The sequence below is a fragment of the Pagrus major genome, chromosome 23 (assembly GCF_040436345.1).
Source record: "Pagrus major chromosome 23, Pma_NU_1.0".
NCBI classification, from domain to species: Eukaryota; Metazoa; Chordata; class Actinopteri; order Spariformes; family Sparidae; genus Pagrus; species Pagrus major.
The window spans coordinates 14,800,742-14,823,390 of NC_133237.1; the positions used below are offsets into that span (position 1 = coordinate 14,800,742).

The 22,649-nt window shown below is 43.9% G+C and overlaps 1 protein-coding gene, 1 long non-coding RNA gene and 1 other non-coding gene across 3 annotated transcripts in view; 2 read left to right on the forward strand and 1 right to left on the reverse strand.

Moving 5' to 3' along the window:
- The first annotated feature begins 160 nt into the window (after window positions 1–160).
- Window positions 161–1,097, forward strand: LOC141020157 (uncharacterized). The gene is made up of 4 exons (XR_012180799.1): window positions 161–341; window positions 424–538; window positions 723–773; window positions 947–1,097. It is a non-coding gene; the product is annotated as an uncharacterized lncRNA (long non-coding RNA).
- Window positions 1,098–1,166: 69 nt separating this feature from the next.
- Window positions 1,167–1,299, forward strand: LOC141020283 (small nucleolar RNA SNORA50). The gene has a single exon (XR_012180811.1). It is a non-coding gene; the product is annotated as a small nucleolar RNA SNORA50 (small nucleolar RNA).
- A 776-nt stretch (window positions 1,300–2,075) lies between these two features.
- tex2 (testis expressed 2) overlaps window positions 2,076–22,649 on the reverse strand; it is a 28,978-nt gene continuing 8,404 nt past the window's right edge. The window contains exons 3-13 of the mRNA XM_073495060.1: window positions 14,873–16,634; window positions 12,664–12,864; window positions 10,783–11,146; window positions 9,904–10,193; window positions 9,482–9,625; window positions 9,277–9,376; window positions 7,103–7,223; window positions 6,442–6,564; window positions 5,939–6,148; window positions 4,800–4,920; window positions 2,076–3,910 (exon numbers count right to left, since the gene is read on the reverse strand). Coding sequence (XP_073351161.1) covers window positions 3,761–3,910; window positions 4,800–4,920; window positions 5,939–6,148; window positions 6,442–6,564; window positions 7,103–7,223; window positions 9,277–9,376; window positions 9,482–9,625; window positions 9,904–10,193; window positions 10,783–11,146; window positions 12,664–12,864; window positions 14,873–16,609 — 3,561 coding nt within the window. The 5' untranslated portion in view covers window positions 16,610–16,634 and the 3' untranslated portion in view covers window positions 2,076–3,760. The remainder of the gene's footprint in view (window positions 3,911–4,799; window positions 4,921–5,938; window positions 6,149–6,441; window positions 6,565–7,102; window positions 7,224–9,276; window positions 9,377–9,481; window positions 9,626–9,903; window positions 10,194–10,782; window positions 11,147–12,663; window positions 12,865–14,872; window positions 16,635–22,649) is intronic.

The following is a 22,649-nucleotide window of genomic DNA, read 5'->3' on the forward strand; positions in this document are numbered from 1 at the left end:
ACTTTGGGATAGATATCCACGACGAGTGGAGGAGGGGAGACGTAGCGCCGGTGTCAGCCAATCAGAAGAGACGTACAGACAACCGGATGTGGTATAAATCACATCCGGGTGACATTTTCTTCTGAGGTCCGGTCCGCCCCGTGAGAGCATGCTTGTTGCAGTCATGCGCCGAATATCTCCATTTAACAAGACTGGGAAAAGATTATACATTATTTAATATTTATATTTTTATATAGTAGCTGCATCTTTTTTTTAAGAGTTTAATATGAAACGTGAAATGACTCCCCACTTTGGAGCATCCTTGCAGAGGGACTAGGCCGCACCGGCGTGGAAATGTGCAGGTAAGTTTAAAGTTTCACAACATAAAATGGCAAATTTGATGCATTATTTTGCTCCTACTAACATATTTTATGTTGTTTACAGGCCGAATGATTAACTCGGATCGATGCAGTGTCTTTGAGTTGATTGCACGTCCACACGTGGGCAGAAGGGTGGTGCTCAGATGAAGGCCAAACCAAGGCCCCTTTGATTCAAGACAGTGAGTATTAATGCTAAAAACCCTCCTTTAATCTCGTGCTTTTGATTCATGAGTGATGATTTTAGTGCGTTAGACTTCTGATGTAAAAATGAAGTCAACATTCAAATCTGACTTGACCCAAAAACTCCAGGATGTTTTATGTGTTTTTTAAATAATCAAATTAACAGATATTTTCTATTTGCAGGAATGCAGTAAATGGGCTCTGTTGCAGAATGATCCCAGGATTATCACCATAGTAAGTATCTGGAGTGAGCAGACAGGCTTGTAATGGTTATGAATGATGATCATGATGCGTTAGACTTCTGATTTAAGACTGAAGACAACTCAGATCTGACATAACACGCATCCACTCTGACATGGATGGTGTTTCAATAAATGAGTTTACTTAAATTTGTTTTATTTCCGCAGAAATCGGACTGTGACGCTGAAGGAACGAACACGCTGGTGTCAATTTAAAAGGTGATATAATAGGTGTGGGTTTGCTGTAAGTGTGTTTTTGTACCAGAATATTTATTTTTGCACTGTAGGATGTATCGCGTCCCGTCTAAATAAAGCATTTGTCAACAAACACAGAATTGTTGTCCATTTCATTCTTTTATTTGTTGTATGTTTTGGTAGATAAATTTTCAGGCACTTACTTTGAACCTGATTGGCCCATCTTTGCCACTCAGGTCAAGAATAGTGCAAGATCATCATGTCTTGTTATAACTGGAGTTTCTTGGCAATCTCACCAAGTTGCTCTTTTAAAGCAAGACACAGAATCTGAAGACATTTCACAGCCATAACTTTGTGCAAGAAATGCACTTGAGGTATGCACAATTATTGTTTATCAAATAATATTTAGTTTTGGGAGTGAAGAAACCAGAAAATATTCACATTAAAATTGACTCTTATTTAAAAAATTGCTGAGAAATCAATTAATCTTTACTGCTGAGCAATCACATGTAAATAAACTGTACAAATCAAGAGAATACAATTTTTAATTTGTACCCATGTAGCTGATTTATTTGCCAATATTGAAAATATAAAGAGCTGCAACAATGTATTGCCAAAAAATTACTATTCTGATAAATTGTCTTTTTTCTCCCTTGCAAAGTCACAAACGGTCCTTTTGCAGTTCCTTTAATGTGAGAATTAGCAGTTTTTGGATCATATCTTTGTAAATGGAGTTACCTTACGGTATTGGACTGACTGATGGACGAAATAATATTTGATGACATCCGTTAGGACTTCCTGAAAAATGTTTTCTCACTTTTTATAGACAAATTTAATCCAGTAGTTGGAAAAATAAACGGCAGAATAATCAATAATGAAGATAATTGTATATGGAATGCCATTTTAGTCAATATTAAATAAATACATGAATAAATATGCTTTTATCTATTTAATATTGACAATAATGGCGTTCCATAGCCCTAAACGCAATTTAGAAAAGTAAAGAAATCTGACACACAGATCGATGCCTCGTGAGTGAGATCTGCTATCTTCTAATTTTCTTCCTCTTCCCCTTACGACCACAAGACAGCACAAATTGTTTCCAAGCAAAAGGTTTTATTGATCCACAACGATCAGAACCAGAACATTCTGTGACATCACTGAACACAACAGCAATGTTTTCATATTTTCATCACTGTGCAAATGAACAACATCGAAAAAACCTGTGAAAACAAAGGGCATGTCCTGACAGACACATTAATGGCACAAAGACGTTTTTCTCTCTTTGATCCTCAACTGAAGCAACAAATGTGGTGGCTCACCATGGAGGAATGTTTGATTATTTTAAAGGCACTTTCTGCCTCATACACTTTGCCAACACACATTTGAACGAAATGCATGTAAAAAAAACCAACAACAACAAAACACCTGTAAAGCAGCCGGGTTGTCTTGGCAGATCACAAAGTTACTTTTGTAGTTTATTGTCGTTTTACAGAACAGCAAACAACAGCAAATCAATAAATAATCCAACAAATAAGAGCATTCATTAGCTGGGTGTCTGCTGTCAACATTAAATAATATGGCTAATATCCAGTATGTTATTTATTCAAATAAAACAGGAAGAGAGGGCATGTTTCCCGCTCTTTTCGTGATTTTCACAGAAGGGTTTCATTCCCCTGCTCCACAAAAAAAATCCTCCCTGCAGGTTACATCTTCATCAGGTGAATTCCCAGCTACAAATATCCAAACTTTAGCTCTACATCGCCGCCTCGATAGGAACACAAGATAAAGAACCGATTGCTTCACACAGTAGCCTTCGAAGAAGAGGACTGAAAGATTGCTTTGGCAATAAAAACAGAAAATTATTACTTTTGCTCAACTCTGAATATAACATGAAGAGAAGTCTTGAAGCATGTCGCGTGAAAGCACGTCGTCAGTGAATGAGCTATTCCTCGCACAGCTAGGGAGCTGCATTCCTAATTATACATTCATCAGACCTAGGCAATGTTCAGCTGCTGTGTTTGCAGATATGTTTTAACTCACCCCATGTAGTCAGTTTTTTAGCTCTAGTCCCTACGGTTAAACGGACACAGGCTGTATGATGATGTGTCCATAGTAGATTCACCAGTATCTCCCATGGACACAGCGCCGTTGATCAGTTGCATATAGGTACCAGGCGGCTGGCACAGGCAGCAGTGTGGATGGGTGGAAAAAAAAGAGTCTTGATTTCCCTGTGAAATGTGTTTTAACGGACGCAGGGGCTTCCAGCAAAATCATCTTCCAGTTCTTCCTTCAAACGTTTGCTCACTCAGACATACGCACTCTTCATCGGCGGCCTCAAAGTTCTCGTGGAGTTGTAGCAAACGGTAAACCGCTCGATTAGAAAGGTCGCACAAAAAGTCGACACTGTACAACTATCATGTTTGGTGCAGCTGTACATCACAGGTATTATGGTTCTTCTAGTTGAATCTGATGGCTATTTGTCTGGTTGAACAGTCTCGACATGCCCCATGTGGAGTATTTCATCAGAGAGTTAGTCGTAGCGTTTGACGTCACACAAATAAAGCTGTGTGATTGGATGGCAGTCTATGAGTCACAGCTCGCCCCAACACTTCCAAGTTTTGCGAGTGCACTTCATGACTGGTGCAACAATGGGATTGGACCGTGGGTAGAAATATTGGAGGGTTGGCCCGGCCCTGTTGCTGCACCCATGGGTGCCTGAGGGCAGGAGCAGGGGGTCTTTGTCATATTGCCACGGTGATAAAATGTCCGTCTGTCCATCAGTCTTCACATGTCCGAGACCTCAGACTCCTCAGGTTCTGGGTCCTTCAAGGCATCATTTGTCACAGTAACCAAGTTGGCATTTGAACGCGTGTCCATGGCAGAGTGCATTATGGGTAGCCATAAGTCGTCCATGTTTGGCATCACGAATATTTTCTGTGGGAGGACGAGAACAGCAACAAGCAAAGTCATCTTCAAGTAATAAAAACACGGAGAGGATACTGAAACGCAACATTTCAACATTCCTTTTTTTATTATTATTATTTTTAAAAGAAAATCAGTGCTCATACTTTTTTAGAAATTTGGCTTGGAGCACTGGGGGAATGTTGGTGTTCATGAGGTAAAAAGTGCTAGCTAGTTAGCATGTTAACTTCAGAGGATATCTCTGTACCACAATATGTAGATATCTCTGACACATCAAATATGTGGTCCCTTCACATTCTCTTGATAATTGTAGTTCTCACATGTTGAGCCTTTAAACAAAGAAAATATACCTGTTCAAAAGCTATTGTGTGTGTGTAGTGGAGGAAATGGAGCAGAAACTACTATGTAGTGTCAAATAAAGACAGTAGCATGAGAGTATATCTGTTTGAAGAATTGCTAAAATCGCCCCAAGTAACAACACCCCATGTGAGTCCCGCATTTATTGAAAGCCAGATGTACACACTCACTCACAAATGACAACAGTGTTCACTGCAGCACTGTATTTTACCGGAGGAAAGGTTGAAGGGGGGCGGTACATAATAATAACCCTCAGAGGAGTCGGACAGGGATAAATGTAGATGTGTGGTAGACCTGACAGGGACACGGTAGTTTGCAGGTGTGCCTCAGGGCGGTTATATAACAGCAGGCGTATCATTACTTTGGATATGTATATATGAGGGGTGGGAAAGCCACAGGCTCACTGCTTTGAAGTGTGTGTAGGTGGGCAGCCATAAATGAATCCTCTTTTATCACCTGAATTTTCACCCTAAAACATCTGATGGGGGGCAATCTTTGTCCTTTTGAATAAACATTTGCATGCACAGTTTCCCGTTGTTCTCACCTGGAACTCCTGGTCCAGTTTCTTCTCAATCCAGTCAGTCACATGAACCAAAGTGACCTCCCTCTCACCCAGTTTAGGCCGAGCTTTCAGCTCTAAGTGAGGCGGACTCCGGAAACCGTACCTGACAGCCAAGAGGAAACACTGACAGTGAAAAACCAGATAATTTTATCAAACTGATTTGTATTCTGCATTATTGGACTCTCAGAAAACAGGCATATTTTCTTTATTCTACTAAATTCAATTTGTTTTCTTATTTTACAAGATGAGACACTTTGTTGAGGAAATGGTAGAAACTGATAAAAGATCACGATGATGCCGTAGATCAGTGGTTCCCAACATTGTTTAAAGGGGCTCAATGTAACAATTTGTCACTATTTACATGTATTACTCACTTTTTTTATTGACCACATGTGGGATTCCTCGTCTGGTACAAGCCTGTGGACAATTTTTTTAAGTAAAGCTGCTGGACTGTAGATTTCTTTGTGAAGGACTCCGCGACAGTCCATAAAATGGGACTTTAATGCATAATTTAGGGAACAAAGTATGCATAATTTTCTTTCTTTCTTAAAGGTGCTGTATGCAAGTTAGCTAACTAATGTTTTGCTTCTCCTTTTGTCACTTCTTTCTTTGCTGCCGAACGTGGTTTCTTGCCCTCAGTGGGCTATTTCTTCATCCTCTCAGACTAGATCCTACAGTAACTAACCACCATAATATATGGTATTACGAGGCAGAATTTTAGTTAATTTTTAATTGTTTTAAACTTAATTTTGTATATATAGCTCCTTTAATCTTTTAATCATCTGGTGACACTTCTGATTTGTATTGGTCCTGACTCACAGGTTGGGAATCACTTAAGTAGATGCAGATGAAAGTGATCAGATTAATTAGGGTGATTAGATGAATTCGATATTCATTAGAATTAAACTTAGTGTGTACTTAAGGATTTAATATTCAACATCTTTAATGAAAATATACCTGTGTGCCCTCATTTTAAGTGTAATTAGTCCACTTGTGATTAAACATTCTTGTTATTTTATTCACTTTACACCCAGCAGAGGGTGCTGAGTTATATCCTCAAGCCAGGAGCCCTGACTTCATCCCACAGTCTTGACTGCACTCCTCCCTGGAAGTGAACGTACCATATCCTGTCCGTGGGGGGAGGTGGGATGTTGACAGCCAGCGTCCCGCGGCACTCCTGCACCTCCACAGTCAGCAGCAGCGGCGTGTTGGACACCTCCTCCATCTTCTTCTTAATGAACTCCGTCTCTGTGGCCTTCTGGAAGTACTTCGACTTGGCTATCTTGTCCACGAAGCGCATGATCTTGCTGGGCCTGTGGCCTCCCACATAGCTACGTGAGCAGAGGATGGAAACAGAGGAGGGGGGGAGGAGGAGAAGGAGGGGAGGCAAGGAGTGAGTCAGGTTCATCATTTATTCATAACAGCATCTCTCGCTACTCAGCACCCACGATGGAGGGGAGTGACCAGGTGCTACATTAAATCAGCAGCGAGCTTTCGAACGTGTGGGACTGAGTGGGCGGGTGGGTGGACTGAAAGGGCAAAACATTCTGCTTCAACACATCAGTGTGAATCTGTTTCTGCCCATTTTCAATTCAGACGCTGTTGTAGAGAGACAGTCGCTCACCCCTCGGCTCCAGGAGGAACGGGCTTGTCACTGAGGAGTTCTGGGGGATCCTCCTCATCTGATGAGCCAGCACTGGACGATTCCTCATCGCTGTCTGCCAGGCAGTATGTCCGCGGCCTGGGCCTGTCACACACACACACATAAACACACCCTCACTGCTGCAAAGTCTAATGGCTTTACCCAGAACCATTAAGAATTAGAACTAAATCCCATTAAATGCATCTGATATAAATCACAGGAAATGAATCTCCAGTGCTTCTACAATCCAGAACAAAATGTATTGTTTCAGTGACAGGCATCCGTTCCAAAACTCACCAGTCAAATTGGACAAATCCACAGTGGAAAGCATCCAGAGAGAGGATTAGTAGATTAAGAGGAGGGAGGAAGAACCAACAGAAAAAGGGTAGGGATTGTGAAAAAAACAGATTGGTTCTACATGCAAATCTACCCAATTAACATCCACTTCAGAGCTGTTTGTTTAGCAAAAAAAGTTAATCCTTCAAACATCCACTGAGAATGTATTATATAGACATTAACAAGAAAAATGAGGACAAGCTGTGAAAGATCACTCACAAAAATCTGTCAGATAGTTTAAAAATCAGGCTGAGCTTCATTACAAGCTGTAAAAGAGGAAATTACTGGGTGTATTTGAAAGCCTCACCACTCTTTCCCGTGCTCCCCGAGCCCCTCGCCTTCCTTCCCCAGACGGGCCAGGTTCATCTTAGTCTCTAGCGTCATGAGGAAGGAGCCCGTGTAGGAGACCTCCAGATCAAACCACAGACCTAGACACAGACATGTATTGTTTTCAATATTAATAAAAGCAGCATCATAGATGGAAAAACTCTGAATGAGCTCCTGCCAGGTTTCTAATTGCCGTGAAGTCCCCCACAGACCCGCCAGGAAGACGACCTATCCTCTCGCAAACACTGAAAAGGTCAGCTCTATTGGCTGACTTCATCAGGCTACTTCCTGTTTACGCATCACACTTCTCGGGAGGCGACGGGAGAACTATTCAGATTTCGATCCCCCTGCTGTTTCCTCATTGAGTGCTAACCTCTGCAACTGATAAGTGGTGTTTTATTAAACCTCTCCCTCGCTCCTTCCCCCACAAATGCTCATTGATTTGTGTGTGTGTGTGGCAGGCGGCCGCGTCAAAGAGGCGCTAAATGACGGCATTAAGTCAAGTCGTGTTAGACGGTGTCCCGTTGTCCCTGTCTAGAAGGAGACACACAGGAGGGAGAGACGGTCTGCAGTGAGTCAATATAAATAAGCATGTGTGTGTTTCTACATAGAACTGGGAAATATATCATAATAACTGCAACATCATATGAGACAAGATATTACTTTGAATCTAAGTTATTGTAATACACACCTTATATGTTGTTTTTTAGCATGCTCACACTAAACTGAGATGGTAGCAGTGGTAAACGATGATAAAAACACTGATGATGTTTAAACTGCACAGATGTGGCAACCGTTACTTTACATATTACAACACTTCATGCCTTAACAGTCTGAAAATGACTTTATTTGACCTCTCTGGCTCATTTTTTACATCCAAATGGCCCTTTATCAGATTTAATGGTTTGGTTTTCTGTTCAATAAGCGTTACTGTCTCACAGAGCCACTAGTGTGACTGTAGATCCCACTTTATGTTCAATCTTCTCCATAGTCGAGTATAATGGATAGTCATACTAAAAGTGGTTACATTATCAATGTCTAGGTGCTGGATAGAAAAATGATATGTAATTATATCAGCCGTGTGCGTTTAGTAGTTCCTGGAGCACAGGCTTTATATTATAAATCAGCTCATATATTCCCATCGTTAATGAGTCAGGAAGCACTCTCCCTCTCCTCCTTCTCATCAGCACTAGAGCAAAGAAATATATGCAAGATACGAAATTAGGTGTGTTACTACCGCAGCAAACGCCTCCCGTCAGGTTCACGCAGGTTTACAGTGCAGCACTTTCAGAGACACCGTTCCCACAGGACTGATTATGTGCTGGGATCAACCGATGATGCTCTGTGAGTATGTTTCTGTGGGTGTACGGGCTCAGACAGAGCACATTAATGAGCTTTGCAGACTCAGCCGTGGAAATGTGGCTGACAGGAGAATGACTCATGACTGGCTCGTTCAGCCGAATAGAAAAAGGTATCACGTTGTCAATGCTCTTATATCTTTAGACGCGAGATCAGATTGGACGAGAGCGTCTTTGGAAAAACCCTGAATATTTCTAAAATAAAGACGGAAACCGCTCCTCCCTCACCCTGCGCTCTGCTTAAAAGCACCACTAATGATTGAAACACACCTCCCACGACCTGTTCCCTTTCATCCCCTTCTTAAGCTTCTCTTTCCACATTTTCTGTCCAAACCAACCACCACAGTAGGAATTAATATATCCATCGTGTCTGTATTGTCTCTGTGTGGCAGACCAGTCTCTTCGCAGGGGCTCAAGGCAGGCGGCAGGCAGGGTGAGTCAGTGTTTCAGTAATGGATGTGGGGGACGCGAGACGTGAAGTTTAATTACTGTGGCCTAATAGAGCGAGGCGCACAGAGGGGCTGGACTCCAGAGGAGAGAGGAAGAGAGGGTGGAAGGGAGGGGAAAATGTCTTTATCCGGAGACAAGAAGAGCAAAGCTTAAGGAAGATGGAGGGACGGTAGGAGATGGATAGATTGAGCTGAAAAGTAAAGTTTCTCTATTCTGTCAGAAACGCGAGAGGGGGAACTGATAAACAGCCTGGGTTATAATGAAGGATAGCAGGGGAGGGGAAAGACGACTGGTGGCAGGAACATAATAAATCTCCATTGTAGCAGACCATCCAGAACACACCTACCTTGGTGGTCCACAGATGGTGAGGAGGCATGGAGGATTTTAGGAATGGAGAAGCCCATGTCGAGCTCCGTCAGGGTCAGCTCATTCATAACATACGGCAGCTGAAGACCAAAAAATACAGAAAGAATACAGAGAATCAAAATTATCTCTTGAGCTGATCACACTTGTGATACGGCAGATTTGTGTCAGATAGTACGAGTACCCACCCTGATCTTACTGAGCTTCATTTGGATCTTTTTGGAGACGACGTTGGCCCAGTACTTCTCTCCCAGGAAGTCCCAGAATATCCTTCCAAGAAAAGCATTAACCCAGGCCTCAGGCTCCACAGCCTCCTCTGAACTCCTGCGTATCTGGAGGGCACATATACAGGTTTGTTCTGTATCTTTAATCTTTCTCACATAAAATTAAGTTGATAGGTTCAATTCAAGTATGATAACAGTCTATTTCACATGGCCGGATTAAACTGTTAGGGCACAAGCTTAATGTTGGGTACCTTTTGCCTGAGAAAAGGGACTGGGAAACAGTCATCGACACCATTTTCTTACAATTTATAGACCATTATTCGATTAACCGAGAGGATATTTGACCGAGTTTCCTGGGTTTCCTGCGTCCTTCCTCTCTTTCCTACCTTTTTGGTAGTTTTGGGGCTGCTCTCGGGACTTTGACCAGGGCTGTCAGTGGCAGTTGGGCTTCTCTGTGGTGCCTGGGGGTTGACGTATTTAGCCATGTAGACATTATAGTCCAGCAGCATCTTCTGCTTCATCCCTCCAGTTGAGCCACAGGGGAGGGCAGAAGAGGTCTCTCTGTGGCGAGGCTGAGACAGCTCCTCCAGGCTCCCTCGGCTGCTGCTCCTGCTGTCCGCCTCCAGGCCTCCGCCAGATTGGGTGCTGCTACTGCGGCTGTGGGAGGGCAAGAAGGCTAAACGTGGAGGGTGGAGGGGAAATGCAGGAAGGGATGGTTAATGTGACACGATTATGCATCATTAACATTTTGCCGTAATTCCAATCGAGGCATCATATTTCACATACATAATGTATCATCAAGATTTTTTTTTGGTTTTTCTCGCAACTATGACACAGCGCATCATCTCTCTGACTCATATTAGCACTGACATACTCATTTTCAACATAATTGCTATGTATATCCAGGAAAACAGCTTGGTATTTAAATCATCTTTCCAGTAATCCTGTTCACCCTTCCAACGCCTTTATCACCGGACCCGCACAGTGCTAGTGTTTCCCTTTGAATCGAGCCTTATCCTTACAGGCTTATATCCCACAGTGGAGACCAATACTATAATATGCTGCTTCTCTGTGCATGTAATCCTGCTGACCCATTCACACTCATCTGTTCGCTCAGTTGAGGGGATTGGCAGTCCCTAAGCTGGGGCTTATGCACAGATCTGATGGCTGTGCAGTAACATACTCAAGACTAGAATGGCAATTCTGACTGCGGGAAGTGGTTTGTGTCTCTAAACCTACTGTACATGGCCCAGTCTTAAACTTACCACTCTTGCAAATGCCAGACAGACTGCCACCTCTCCCCTCCGACTTCATCCGGGACGCCAGAAGAAATCTCCGGAACCACTCTTCCTTTTCCCGACCCGTCCTCCCAAACAGGTAGATTGTCAGGTCCCCGCCTCCAGAGGTCGGTCTTTTGGGTTCCTCCGCCGATCCCGATACTTCAACTTTCTCGCATTTGTCCGTCCGTTCCAGCTTCTCCACCAGCCCAGTTAATTTGTCCTCCCCGCCTTCAGGCTTCTCTCCCTGGGCTTTGGACATGAAGTCCTCCTGCTTGGCGAGCTCAATGCAGATAGGGTACTTCTTGTTCCAAACTCTCTTCCGAGCCAAGCTTTGGGGCACCAGCTGGATCTTTGGGGGGAATATAGAGCATGGTCAGATAATCAAAAGTATGAAAGTGATGATGTTATCATGCTGTTGTTGTTTTCGGGGGGCAGCAGAATGCCCACATTGAAATGAGGACAAAAAAAATGTGGAGAGCACGTTGAAGCTATAAATACATCGTATGTGGCAGACTTGCTCGAGGGTGTGAGACAGCAACTCAGGGCTAAAAATGGTTTGAAAATAGAACAAAAAAAAGCAATGCAGGGAGGATCGCAAGTGCAAGTGACTCATCTATTATGTATTTATATTTATCTAACCCAAAGCTCAATTTGCCTTTGACCCATAATGTAAGAACGTGTCTTTTGTTTTGTTAATGATGAAAGCAGCTGGCAAAGTAGCTAGCAAAGTAGTAGTAAGGGGGCAGCAGATTACTGTGTAACAGACAACTACTGCTCTTTGCTAGCTGTTCTTGGCTGTAGTTAGCTACTATTAGAAAGTGCTACAAAGCGGTATTACAAGACAGGATGGGCCAGGGCTAGCTGGCTAGCATGCTAACTTCAGAAGATAACTCTGCAACACAGTACGGAAACATCTGTGACATAGCGTCAACACTGTTTCTTCACATTCTGTTGATGTGAGTTCATTTTTTTAATGCTTTAAGTTAAAATCCTTGCCATATCTTACAAAGTGCCCCTTTAAGGCTTAAAGTTATGCATAGTTAATGGTATTGTGGCTTTCAGTGACAGCTAGCTGCTAGTTGTCTAGCTAGCCGTCAGCTTCATTTGGCCTGCCTCAGCTCCACCACGTTCCACATCTTCACACCAGGTGTTAAGCTGAGTCAGGCGCTGCCAAGATAGTGATGGCCGGAGCCACCACACTGAGCTTCACATTACAATATTTCATACGGTCTGTGAGTCAACACAACTCTGCCACAGATTCTATCACCAAAATAACAGCATCACATGGTTGTTGTGTCAAAAAATCCAAGCTTGACTATGAATGCATGTTTGAGGACACTAATATGCGTAATCTGGCGGCTAAAAACATAGATAGCATTCAAAACAGCCTAAACATCCACATTAACGATGGTGAAATGACATTAGCGAGCCATTCAACTCCAGAAGAAAGAGAGCACTGTAGTTGCATGGTGAGGACGACCGTGATGACCTCTTCCCTCCATGATACAATGACATGAGCGATGTCCTCTTACTGTCCTGCCTTCAGACTCACAAAACCATGGAGTCAGCACACAGTTGTGTGTACAGGGTCAGTGACCTGTGATATTCACCCCATGTTTACACACAATATGTGAGTCTGAGTAGCTTTGTCACTGAACATGACCTATTAGCAAGCATGCACTGAGGCAAAGACAAATATGAGGGGACGTGTGCTTGATGTCACTATCTGTTAAGCACACAAATACACTGGAGCCAGCGGTGACACACACACACACACTTAACACATTAATGCCCCTCTCATTGTGTCCTTCTCTGACACACATGACAAAGCTTTCCAGCATCTCTCATTGCCCATGACCACCACACCTTGCTGTCAGTCAGGTCATAGATCTTCTGGCTGATGTAGGTGACGTCGGGTTTAGGCTCGTTGTGTGTGGCACGGCGGGAGATGTTGCGGTTGGGCTTGGACAGACGTAGGACGGAGCCTTCCAGACGGACGTAAACAGAGTGGGTCAGGGTGGCGTGGTACATCTCCGGGTCGTAGCTGTGTATCTCATTCATCCAGCCCTGAGAGACAGAGGGGGTGGAGAGGGGTAGAGTTATAAATGACAGTGACTCAAAATGTATTCTCATCAGACTCCCAGTCAAAGTCAGGAGAAAACTTACTAGTTGACTTTCCATGCCGTTACTGTTCAAAGATCTATTGTTTTGTTGTGTTTTTTGTTGCATGTTAACCCAATTACCATGTTTTTATGTTTGTACTTTCCTCTGTCAAATGTTTATTTGTGATACGTTGTCTGAAGGACGACAGAAGGTAATAAGGTTTTCTTAATATCAATTTAAAATTTTGATTCGATATGAGTATTAACCACAATGGCACTCAGAGAGTCCAATATCAAATAAAATATATTTAAATCTGCTGGATCCAGATTTTTATTTGGCTCAGAATCTACTCACTCATAGATACCAGCCATCTAAATAATGAAATGTTTTAGAAAGTCCCTGGATCCATCCATTTATCCGGATCCGCACCACAAGTTAATGGGGTCTATTCTGGGCTGAGACCCATCCTCCATCCAAGTTTTGTAAAAATCTGTTCAGTAGTTTTTGTGTAATCCTGATGACAAACCAACCAACAAACAAGCGGACATGGGTGAAAACATAACTGAAATCAAAACTGTTATTCCTCCACATTCTGATGATTTTGAATGTTCTCAACCAAATTTCTTACATATTGCACCTTTATTGTGGATCTCCCCACAAGAGTAGAGCCACAACAATAACAATAATGGATATGAAGCTAAAACCAATATTCAAAAATATTTTTAAAAATCTTATAACAATATACATCCATGTTATTCTTTATCACAGAAAAACATAAACGCACTAAACCAAACTAAACTATATTTTATAAGGACCCCTTAAACGAACTATGTAATGGCGACCACAGACATCTTTGGCATTCTTTGTGCTGCAGTTTCTTGTTAACTATTTCTTGTTAACGTATTTGCAGAAAGCTTATATATCTGTGACAATCTCATATCATTGTTGGGCCCTTCTCGTAAACAGAACTGATGAAGCCTCTGCGAAGTGCAGCAAAACACCTCCAGGACCAACAACAAGTCGACTTAACTTACTGTTAAAACATGAAAAAAAGTGTCAGGATTCAACAATTTCTGTAAATATCCCTCCTCGCAGTATTTTCAACAAAACACAACAAAAGATAAAGTAGCACATCTGAAACAATCTTTGTTGATCGTCAGAGGAAATGAAAGATGAAGAGAGAGAAGAAAGTTTGTCCCCACTGCTGCTGCCCTGCACTTGTGTGCTCCAGGGTCTATCATTCATCTGTGTGTATCATGTTCTCCTCCTCTGGAACAGCTGTGCCCTCTAGTCATAAAGCTCTCCGATGCAACAGCTCGGTACCCACTAAGGCACACACACATACACACAGTACACATCCTTACATAACCCCCTCAAACTGCTGAACATTTCTCTTCTGGGAGAGCTTCAACATCACGGAGAGAGGTTAGCTGAGAACAAGGGGGGCAAGTGTGGTCATGCTCTCATCTGAATGTCTCTGATTCAAAGCTAAACTGTGGTCTACAATCACCCCAATCCTTACTGCTGGTCCCCATGAGGCTGCATCGAGTTTAACTCTCATCCAAACTCCCACCTTATCAGTCCCAAAGGAGGCTCTGAGAGCAAAGCCAATTCAATTGAAACAACAGGGGAAATTTCAGTGCTTGGCTAGTGCGAGAGGATGTTAAAATGCGAGAGCGAGGAACATGTTGTCAAAAGATACAAAACAAAAGCTCTTGGGGACAACAGTCCAACCTACTTCAATTTAGCTAGATAGTAAACAAAAGAATTGGCATTTTCTGTACTGTAGCATTCTCACTTAGGGTAGTTTCTCCAAGGCACAGTAAGACAAATGCACTGCACTCACCTTTTATCTAGCTGATGTTATCAACTACATGTGTAAAACTTCTACAGTCAAATCTAATATATCTAATCTAGATTAGATTGACTCTTTGGATACAACAAGGCCCATTCATGGCACGCTTTGTCTCACCTTGAAGATTCCTGGTTCTTTGATATCCAACTGGGCCACATTCCAGGGATCCATCCTCCGCCTCCCTGTTCTCGTCCCCGATGAGGAGCGTCGAGGAGAGGACAGCCAAAGGACCAGCAAGGCCAACATGAAGCCAGCAACAATCCCGTGCACCACCGCACCTACATATGGTGGCACTGGAAGGACTAAATACCAGTACACCAACTGTGCCAGGAAGATGAGGCCAGTCACAGGCACAGTCTCAAACTCCTCCTCCATTTTCTCCTCCTCCTCTGTGTCAAGTTCACTGCACAGCCCAGTGCTACCAGTACGGGGCAGCCCGGACCTGGGATGATCCCCATCTGGTGTTTCTGTATCGGTACATATTTCAAAGTCTTCATTGTACAGTTCACAGAAGTCCTCGTCTTCCTGCCGAGCCACCAGGGCCGACATAGAGCAACGGCCCAGAGTGAGAGAAGGAGATTTGGGGAAAGTGGAAGCCTGTGCGAGGGCTGAAGCTTGTGCCAGTGAAGGGAAGGAGAAAAAAACGGAATCGGGGCCCTTTCCCGTTGGGGTTTCTTCCTCTTCTTCCCCTTCTGCACCTTCCTCCTCCTTGATGCTATAGTTGTTACCTTCTGCGTGTCCGTTTACTGCTGTCACTCCACTGAGCTCTGACGCACTGGAGGACAGCGATTTGGCACGATGAGCCGCAGTTCCAACAGCTCCCACGCCAGACTCATCCCCCATGATCTTACTGAAAAGCTGCAGGGGGTCTGACATCACCTCCGACAACCGCCGCTTTGTATCTTCTATCCTCGCCTCCACCTCTTGGACCTTGAAGAAAGACCTACCATCTGGGGACATAATGGGGGACGAGGGTGCTGTTTTGGAGTCTCCACCCGCGTGAGTGACTACGACGGGGCAGGAGGTCAAGCGAGGCTGGGAGAACTGTTTGAAGAGCTGCATGTTGCGAGGTGGCCGCTGGGAGGACTGTACTTGCTGCTGAGGGGGGTGATGAAGGTAGTGATGAAGATGCCCTTCCTGATGTTCAGCCTTTGAAGTGTCAGTAGAAAGAGACTTAACAAAGGATTTCATTAAGTGACGGTGGCGTGCGTGCGATGGCGCAACAGAGGTTGGCGCAGGAGCAGTCTCTCGAGACTCGATGTCATTGGACAAGGACCTGACCAGGCTGAGGAACGGTTTGGAGGAGGATAGCGTTGTGGACTTGCAAGGGGAGGAGGTGCTGGAGCTTGTGGATGGGGGTGTGGCTGATGGACGGTCTAAGGGCCAGGAGGAGCTGGCAGGAGGGTTGGAGCTCAGGTGGGAGTGGGTAGTAGGAATAATAGTCATGGCTGCAGAGGGTGTGTGTGGGTGAGAGCAGGAGGGCTCCACAGACAGATCGGTGGAGGAAACAGGGAGCACAGCAGCTCCTGAGGAGGTCTCCACATTTGCAGATTCAAACAGCAGCTCCTCTTTTGCCTCCAAGCCCGTGGCCACAGGCTGGTCATCAGCCCCCGAAGCTTCTAGACCTTGCAGTCCCCCTGCACCATCAAGCCCAGATTTATCCCCAGCAGCTCCAACCCCGTAGAGCTCCTCTTCCTCGTCGTCTTCCTCCTTCCCCAGAGCAGAGAAGTGGATGGTGATGGTGTCGCGAGAGAGGGAGCGCTGCACCTGCAGCTTGGGTCCGGGGGCCTGGCGAGGGGGACGAGTGTCAGCATGCTGGCCACTTCCCTTGCTGCTGCTGCCCTGACTGCTCATCACCACCCTGCACAGGGCTCACAGCCTGGGGGAGAGAGAAACACACTGTTGACAACCACAGAAACACTGAAACATTGGAAAGACGTCAGGAACATGACTGAATAACTTCCGAGATTCTCACATTCTCTACACACCCTCCATGCACACACACACATAGGACAGAAGAGAACAGCCTCGCAGCTCTTTATTCATCCTAATGTGAGTAGACTGGACAGGTATGTCCAGGCTCCCCAATCCATTAGCCCTCATTATGCAAGGCTGTAGCTGACAGACAGAGTCGCTCTTGGGCCTGGCCTCTCTCTGTCTTACCAGCATCCTACTCACTCACTCACCCCCACTATGGCAACATGATTAATGGGTTATTTCAGAACACATGAGGCTCAAGGAGCAAGGCTGTATTTAACTCCACCCTCCACAGGGGGCAGCAGCCTTCAGCTGGCTAATGCTGTGAGGTGCTGAAGATGAGAAAGGAGAAAACAAGGAGGGGTGCTACTCTGACTAACAGATGAGAAAATCAGCATTTTTTCAGGGGGGATTATTTTTTGTATTTATTATTATTATTATAATTTCTACTTAAATCTGCATTAGTTGATTAATGTGTCCACTTGGGGGCAGCACAACAAGGAGAAAACATAACTGACATATCACCTTCTAAAATTGAACAGTTGTTGCTTTTACTAATGCTATTGCCGCTAAAACTGATTCTAATTTATATTCACACATCCAGCAGCAACATTAGCATTCGTTCAGAGTCATGTTTCTGGCCACCCGGTGAATCTAAGTCCAATATTCCCCTGTTACCTCTCTGTTTTGGTCTCTTCCAACTCCTGAGGGAAATATCTGGCTCTTTAGCAGATGAATACTGTGGATGTATGTATCAGCATACTGTCACATATCAGAGCTCCACTGAGGAAACGGTGATACTGAGAGCCCTGTAGCCCTGAGCCAATACAGTTAAGTTGTTAAACAAAACAATGAGCTGTAAGATGCTAAAATGCTCTCACTCTTCACATCATGTATAATCACTTAACCCCTTGTTAAAAATCCTGACTTGTGTGTACTAATTCATTTAAAGGAGAAATATCAGTACATATTAGGTTCATCATTTTATTTTGGTTACAACTAGAACAGGTTTACATGCTTTAGTGCTCAAAAAAACATCAGTTTTCTCATACTGTCCAGTGCTGCAGCTCTGTATTCCCCCTCTGTCTGAAACACTCTGTTTTAGCTCCTGTCTCTTTAAGGCCCCCCTCCTGAATACCCAGTCTGCTCTGATTGGTCAGCTCACACACGCCTGAGCCAGCACAGCTAACAACAACTGAGCAGCTGTGCTAAATCATTGTTACATGCCAGGCATCAATTATGCAAATGTGTGAGATTGTGTGTGCAGATTTTGACCTTTTAAACTTCTGAATGTACAAAAACCTGTATAAAACACTAAAGGGAAGGGAAAATAATGAAAAAGTATAATAGGTCTCCTTTAAAATGATGAACCTCAGGGGCTAGTATTCATTTTACTTGTTTATACTTCTCAAATATTGTTCTGATGCTGCTCATTTCATTTGTTGTATTTGTCATTCAGTCGTTAAATCTAGTCTTTCACCAGGCTGTGACTGTCATGTCTTGCATTATTTCTGTGCTTTATGGCATCTCTAAAAGACATAAACATATACATAAATATAACAAACCGTCCCAACCCACACAATCATAACGATATGCAGGACATAATCACACCACAAAGAGGCTGTTAGGCTCCAGTGATCACAGGAACAAAGCGTCTATTGTACAGTCTCAACACAGCAGAACCAAAGTCATTCATCATGCAGTGATTTCACTGAATGTGGCCTCCACTTGTTATTGAGTTATTGTGCCTGTTTATTCTTCCACATCGTATAGAGTCCATCCTCCCTGGTTAGCATTATCAAACAGGCAGAGCAAATCAAATACACACTTACACACACACAAGCTGTCTGCACACACACAGAGTCACTCAGGCTTGATAAAAATGGCTCGTAATGGAAGAAGGAGAGACGGAGGGAAACAACAGAGCAGTTAGTTTGTGTGATTGTCTGCATTTCTGAGAAAGCCCCGGCGTCCCTCGGGGGCTCTCTGGTTGGCACTGCATCTCCAGAGATTGTGTTTGCTGGGATGAAATAACAGAACATTTGACTTTCCCAGCCAGTCATTCACTCGGCTGTGCTACAATGGGTTTTGTGTGCGTCATTTTGAGTATGTGTGTGCGCGCTGCTCCTGCCATGGCTGTGCTAGGGGCACGGCAGATCGAATAAAAACACGGAAAGAGACAGAAAAAAAGAGCAACAAAAAAGAAGAAAGATGAAGAACCCCGGGGGGTCTGTGGAAGCTGCAGACGACCTTTCAGAGACTGGCTTTTTGAAGTGGAATTCACTTAAAGACGGCAGAAACGGAGAGAGAAAACAGGGAGGGAGACACAGACAAGAGAAAGTGTCAGAGAGGAGGGAGGAGACAAATGAGTGGGGAGACTGAGCCATGGAGATGGAAGTGGTTGTTGTTGTCATCAAAGCCTGAAGGACGGATTCAAACATTGTGGAGGTCGAGAGGGTGAGCAGAGAAGGATGGTTCCAAGTTTTATTGAGTCAGGTATAATGAGGACGCAGAGACACAGCATCTCAACCTCAAATTATAGGACTGTCTGGTTAAAAGGATACTATGCAGGACAGGAGTGTTGAGCCTTATTCCCAGGTCGTCACATATGTGGCTCGTGGCTAACAGTCCTCCACTGATTATCTGTTAAACGTACAATATGTACATTTGTAGAGTGTTGTGTGGAGGGCCAGGCAGAGCTGGGGGAAGAGCTGCTGCTCAGCTGCTCAGAGTCGGCTAGAGAGTTGGGTGCATAGCAACACCTATGCACAGTCATAGGAGAAGAGTTCAGAGATTACTTTTGGGATCAAAAAGTGGATTTAGCTTCACTCCTGTTTATTAACCTGACTGCAGAAGACATGTCTGTAAGTACTACTGTAATGCAGACTGCTGACTGGAGCTGGAGGGGAAATGTACTTGTGCCGCTGCTCCCCAACATTAGCTTACGGCTAATGTACAGTGAAGTAATCTGGCTGTTTGGGGCGGATAAACACTGCGTGAGTGACCTGAATACACACAAATGATCGCTTCGATTGGGGTGAACACACCATTAAACAACCACCACTGCTGACAAGAATCTAACGTGACTCAGGCATAAACATTCACAGACGAGGTAAGTTTTATTCATGTTTCGTCTTGTTTGCCAATTTCCCAGCCCTGAATGTAGCAATGACCGACACACTGAAACGCACCGTTACCTTGAGTAAACTTGAGGGTTTCTCTGTGTTTGAACATTGTTAGAAACATTTGGGATAATGTTTACACAACTCAACAAAATATATAACAAAGGTCTAGTAGTTTTGAGACATTTAACTCCTATATATGCTCATCCTATTCTTTATGAGAGCTAAAAACATAGATGACACATTGGGAAACATGTCAGGTGCCTCTCAGGTTGAACAAAGTCCAACATCCACAACGTTTGCTGACACAACCACAGATTTAGTCATTTCAATGCACCGCTGCCATTAAAAGGCCTCTGTTTGCTTTAGCTGATTCTGGATGTGGAGGAGAGGAGGGGGAGAGAGGAGAGGAGAGGAGAGTCTGGCACGGAGACAAGGCTCATCCAATTAATCAAGGCGAGCCGTGCCACTCTAATCAGCTAAAGCCAGCACCCCAGGAGACGAGAGAGGAGGGGAGGGAGGTTAAAAGCAGCAGGGTAAAAGAATGATATAAGAGGGGGAACAGACGGTGGAAAGGGAAAGGGGGCAGACTGGAGAGAAAATGTAGAAAATGGCACAGAAAAAGCTGCACGGTGAACTAAATTTTAGATCCTTATCCACAATCTGTAATCCCTTATATTCTGCTTCAACTCGAAGTACATTGACACCATTAAAATGTACATGTGTCTTCATAATTGGGCACAGACGGGGAGAAATAGATGAGAATGAGTGGTGAAGAGGAGGGAGGTAACAGAGTGGGCATAGAAAGAGAGACGGGGATGTATTTATGGTCAGTTTGTGCCGCCTTCAGCATATCGTGTCTCTCCTCTCCCAGCTGAATGAACCACTGAAAAGCACTAATTTAATCACATTTTTAAGAGCCAAGAAGCGCTCTTAATTGATTTAACACATCCAGCTGCGCGTCAAAAAAAGCAGCATTCGCCACACTCTCCTTTATTTTCTGCTCGTTTCATTCCAGTTGACATACTGGGCGTGACAGATGCTGAGACAGATTCCATATGCGCCTTCTTTCAGTCTTTCTTTCTTTCTTTTTGTGACAGAGCCTCACCTGCTCTCCCTCTCCTCTCTCTGCATTTGATGGATGGGTAGATACTTCTCGACTGTCACACACCCTGACAAATATCAGGCCCCGAGGAGGCGTCTGCAGCGGGAGGGGTGAGTGTGTGTATGTGTGTTCCTTCTTGCCCTGTGAGCACCCACAGTCCTTATACAAGAGTCACACAAAACCACAGAGCATGGACCAGGGTACATTTTTACATTCATTATGGATTATGGCTGTTGTGATGGTTAGAGGAATGACGGGAAGTCAGGTGGAACATCTGCAGAATTGTAGTAAATTTAAAGCAAAAGTTAGTAATTTTGGGAGCTATTCTCTTTCTGGTGGAGAGAACAGCTAGCACCTAGTTAGCATAGCTTAGCACAGATAGTGGAAATAGGGGAAAACAGTTAGCCTGGCACTACCAATGGTAATAAAATCCACCTACATGCACCTCTTAAATACAAAAACTGTGCAAAAACTAGTTTTTTTAACGAGCAGGAGAGATAATAGTATAATAATAATAATAATAATAATACTAATAAAAATAGTCATAATAACAATGTTTATCTGGGTAGCACTCATCAAAACTGGTGTTAAAAAGTGCCTCACAAAATAAAATACACTGTAAAAAAAGAGAAATAAAACGTCTAACAATGGATGATTATAACAATCCAAGGACAAACCCACTTGGGACCCATTTTTAAAAGCCCTCAATTGACCCATATGGGGCCCAAATGGACATGTTGGCTGGGATTAAGCCTCCCAATATGCTGCCAGTAGAGGACTGAATAACAGCACGTACACCATGAGAGAGAAAGGTGAAAGTAAGAGTGTGTAAAAGAGTACTCCACCAATTTAGCATTGCACTCCAATAACATTGTCTGATTCACTATAGAGAGTCAAAAGGATCCGAATAAATGCAGAAGAAGCAGCAATAGTCTGTTAAATTCCCATAAAATGAGTTCCCCTCAAAAGACCTTTATAGTCATTTAGCACAAAATGGTGAGATATCTGTATTTCTGGGAGTTATTTTAAGTCATGGATCAATACCAGTGACTCAACAGTTACTTTTGCAGGGGCTTAGATTTTTGACTTTGAAAAAGCAAACCTCCAAGCCTGTGCTCTGACTTGGAAATAACACATCCTTAGCCCTGCAATGACATGGATGACATGGGCTAAGCAAACCACAGTCAGAGAGGGATCATTTGCATGATATTTGATAGATTTTGCTTCAAAGAAACTTCACCTTTCTGTCTACTTATGTCATTGTTTCTCCTTGTTTGATACAAATCCCAAAGTACTTCTCTTTAAGTAACAGTCTGCTGATGTGATTGGATGCGTCAGCAGGGGGTCCTGGACAGACTGACACGACCTCAGCTGAAGGATGTTAATAAGTAAGCATGCCAAATTCGCACAGGAGGAAGATCAAACAGAAAAGTCAAACGAGGAGGAAGAAATGAAGGCTGGCGTCTGGAGCATACCCCCCAAAAATGGGGCAGGAGGAAAACGGAGAGCAAGTCAAGTAAGAAGCAAGTCGGCGAGGCATTAAAAAGGGGGAGGGTGACAGTGGGAAGACAGATCGGGTGAGACAGAGAGATGAGGGATGAACACAGGATGCGCAGAGAGAGAGCGAGAGGCTGACGGAGCAGTCGATTAACAGCCCAGAGAGATGAGCTCCTTGGTCACGTGATGCATG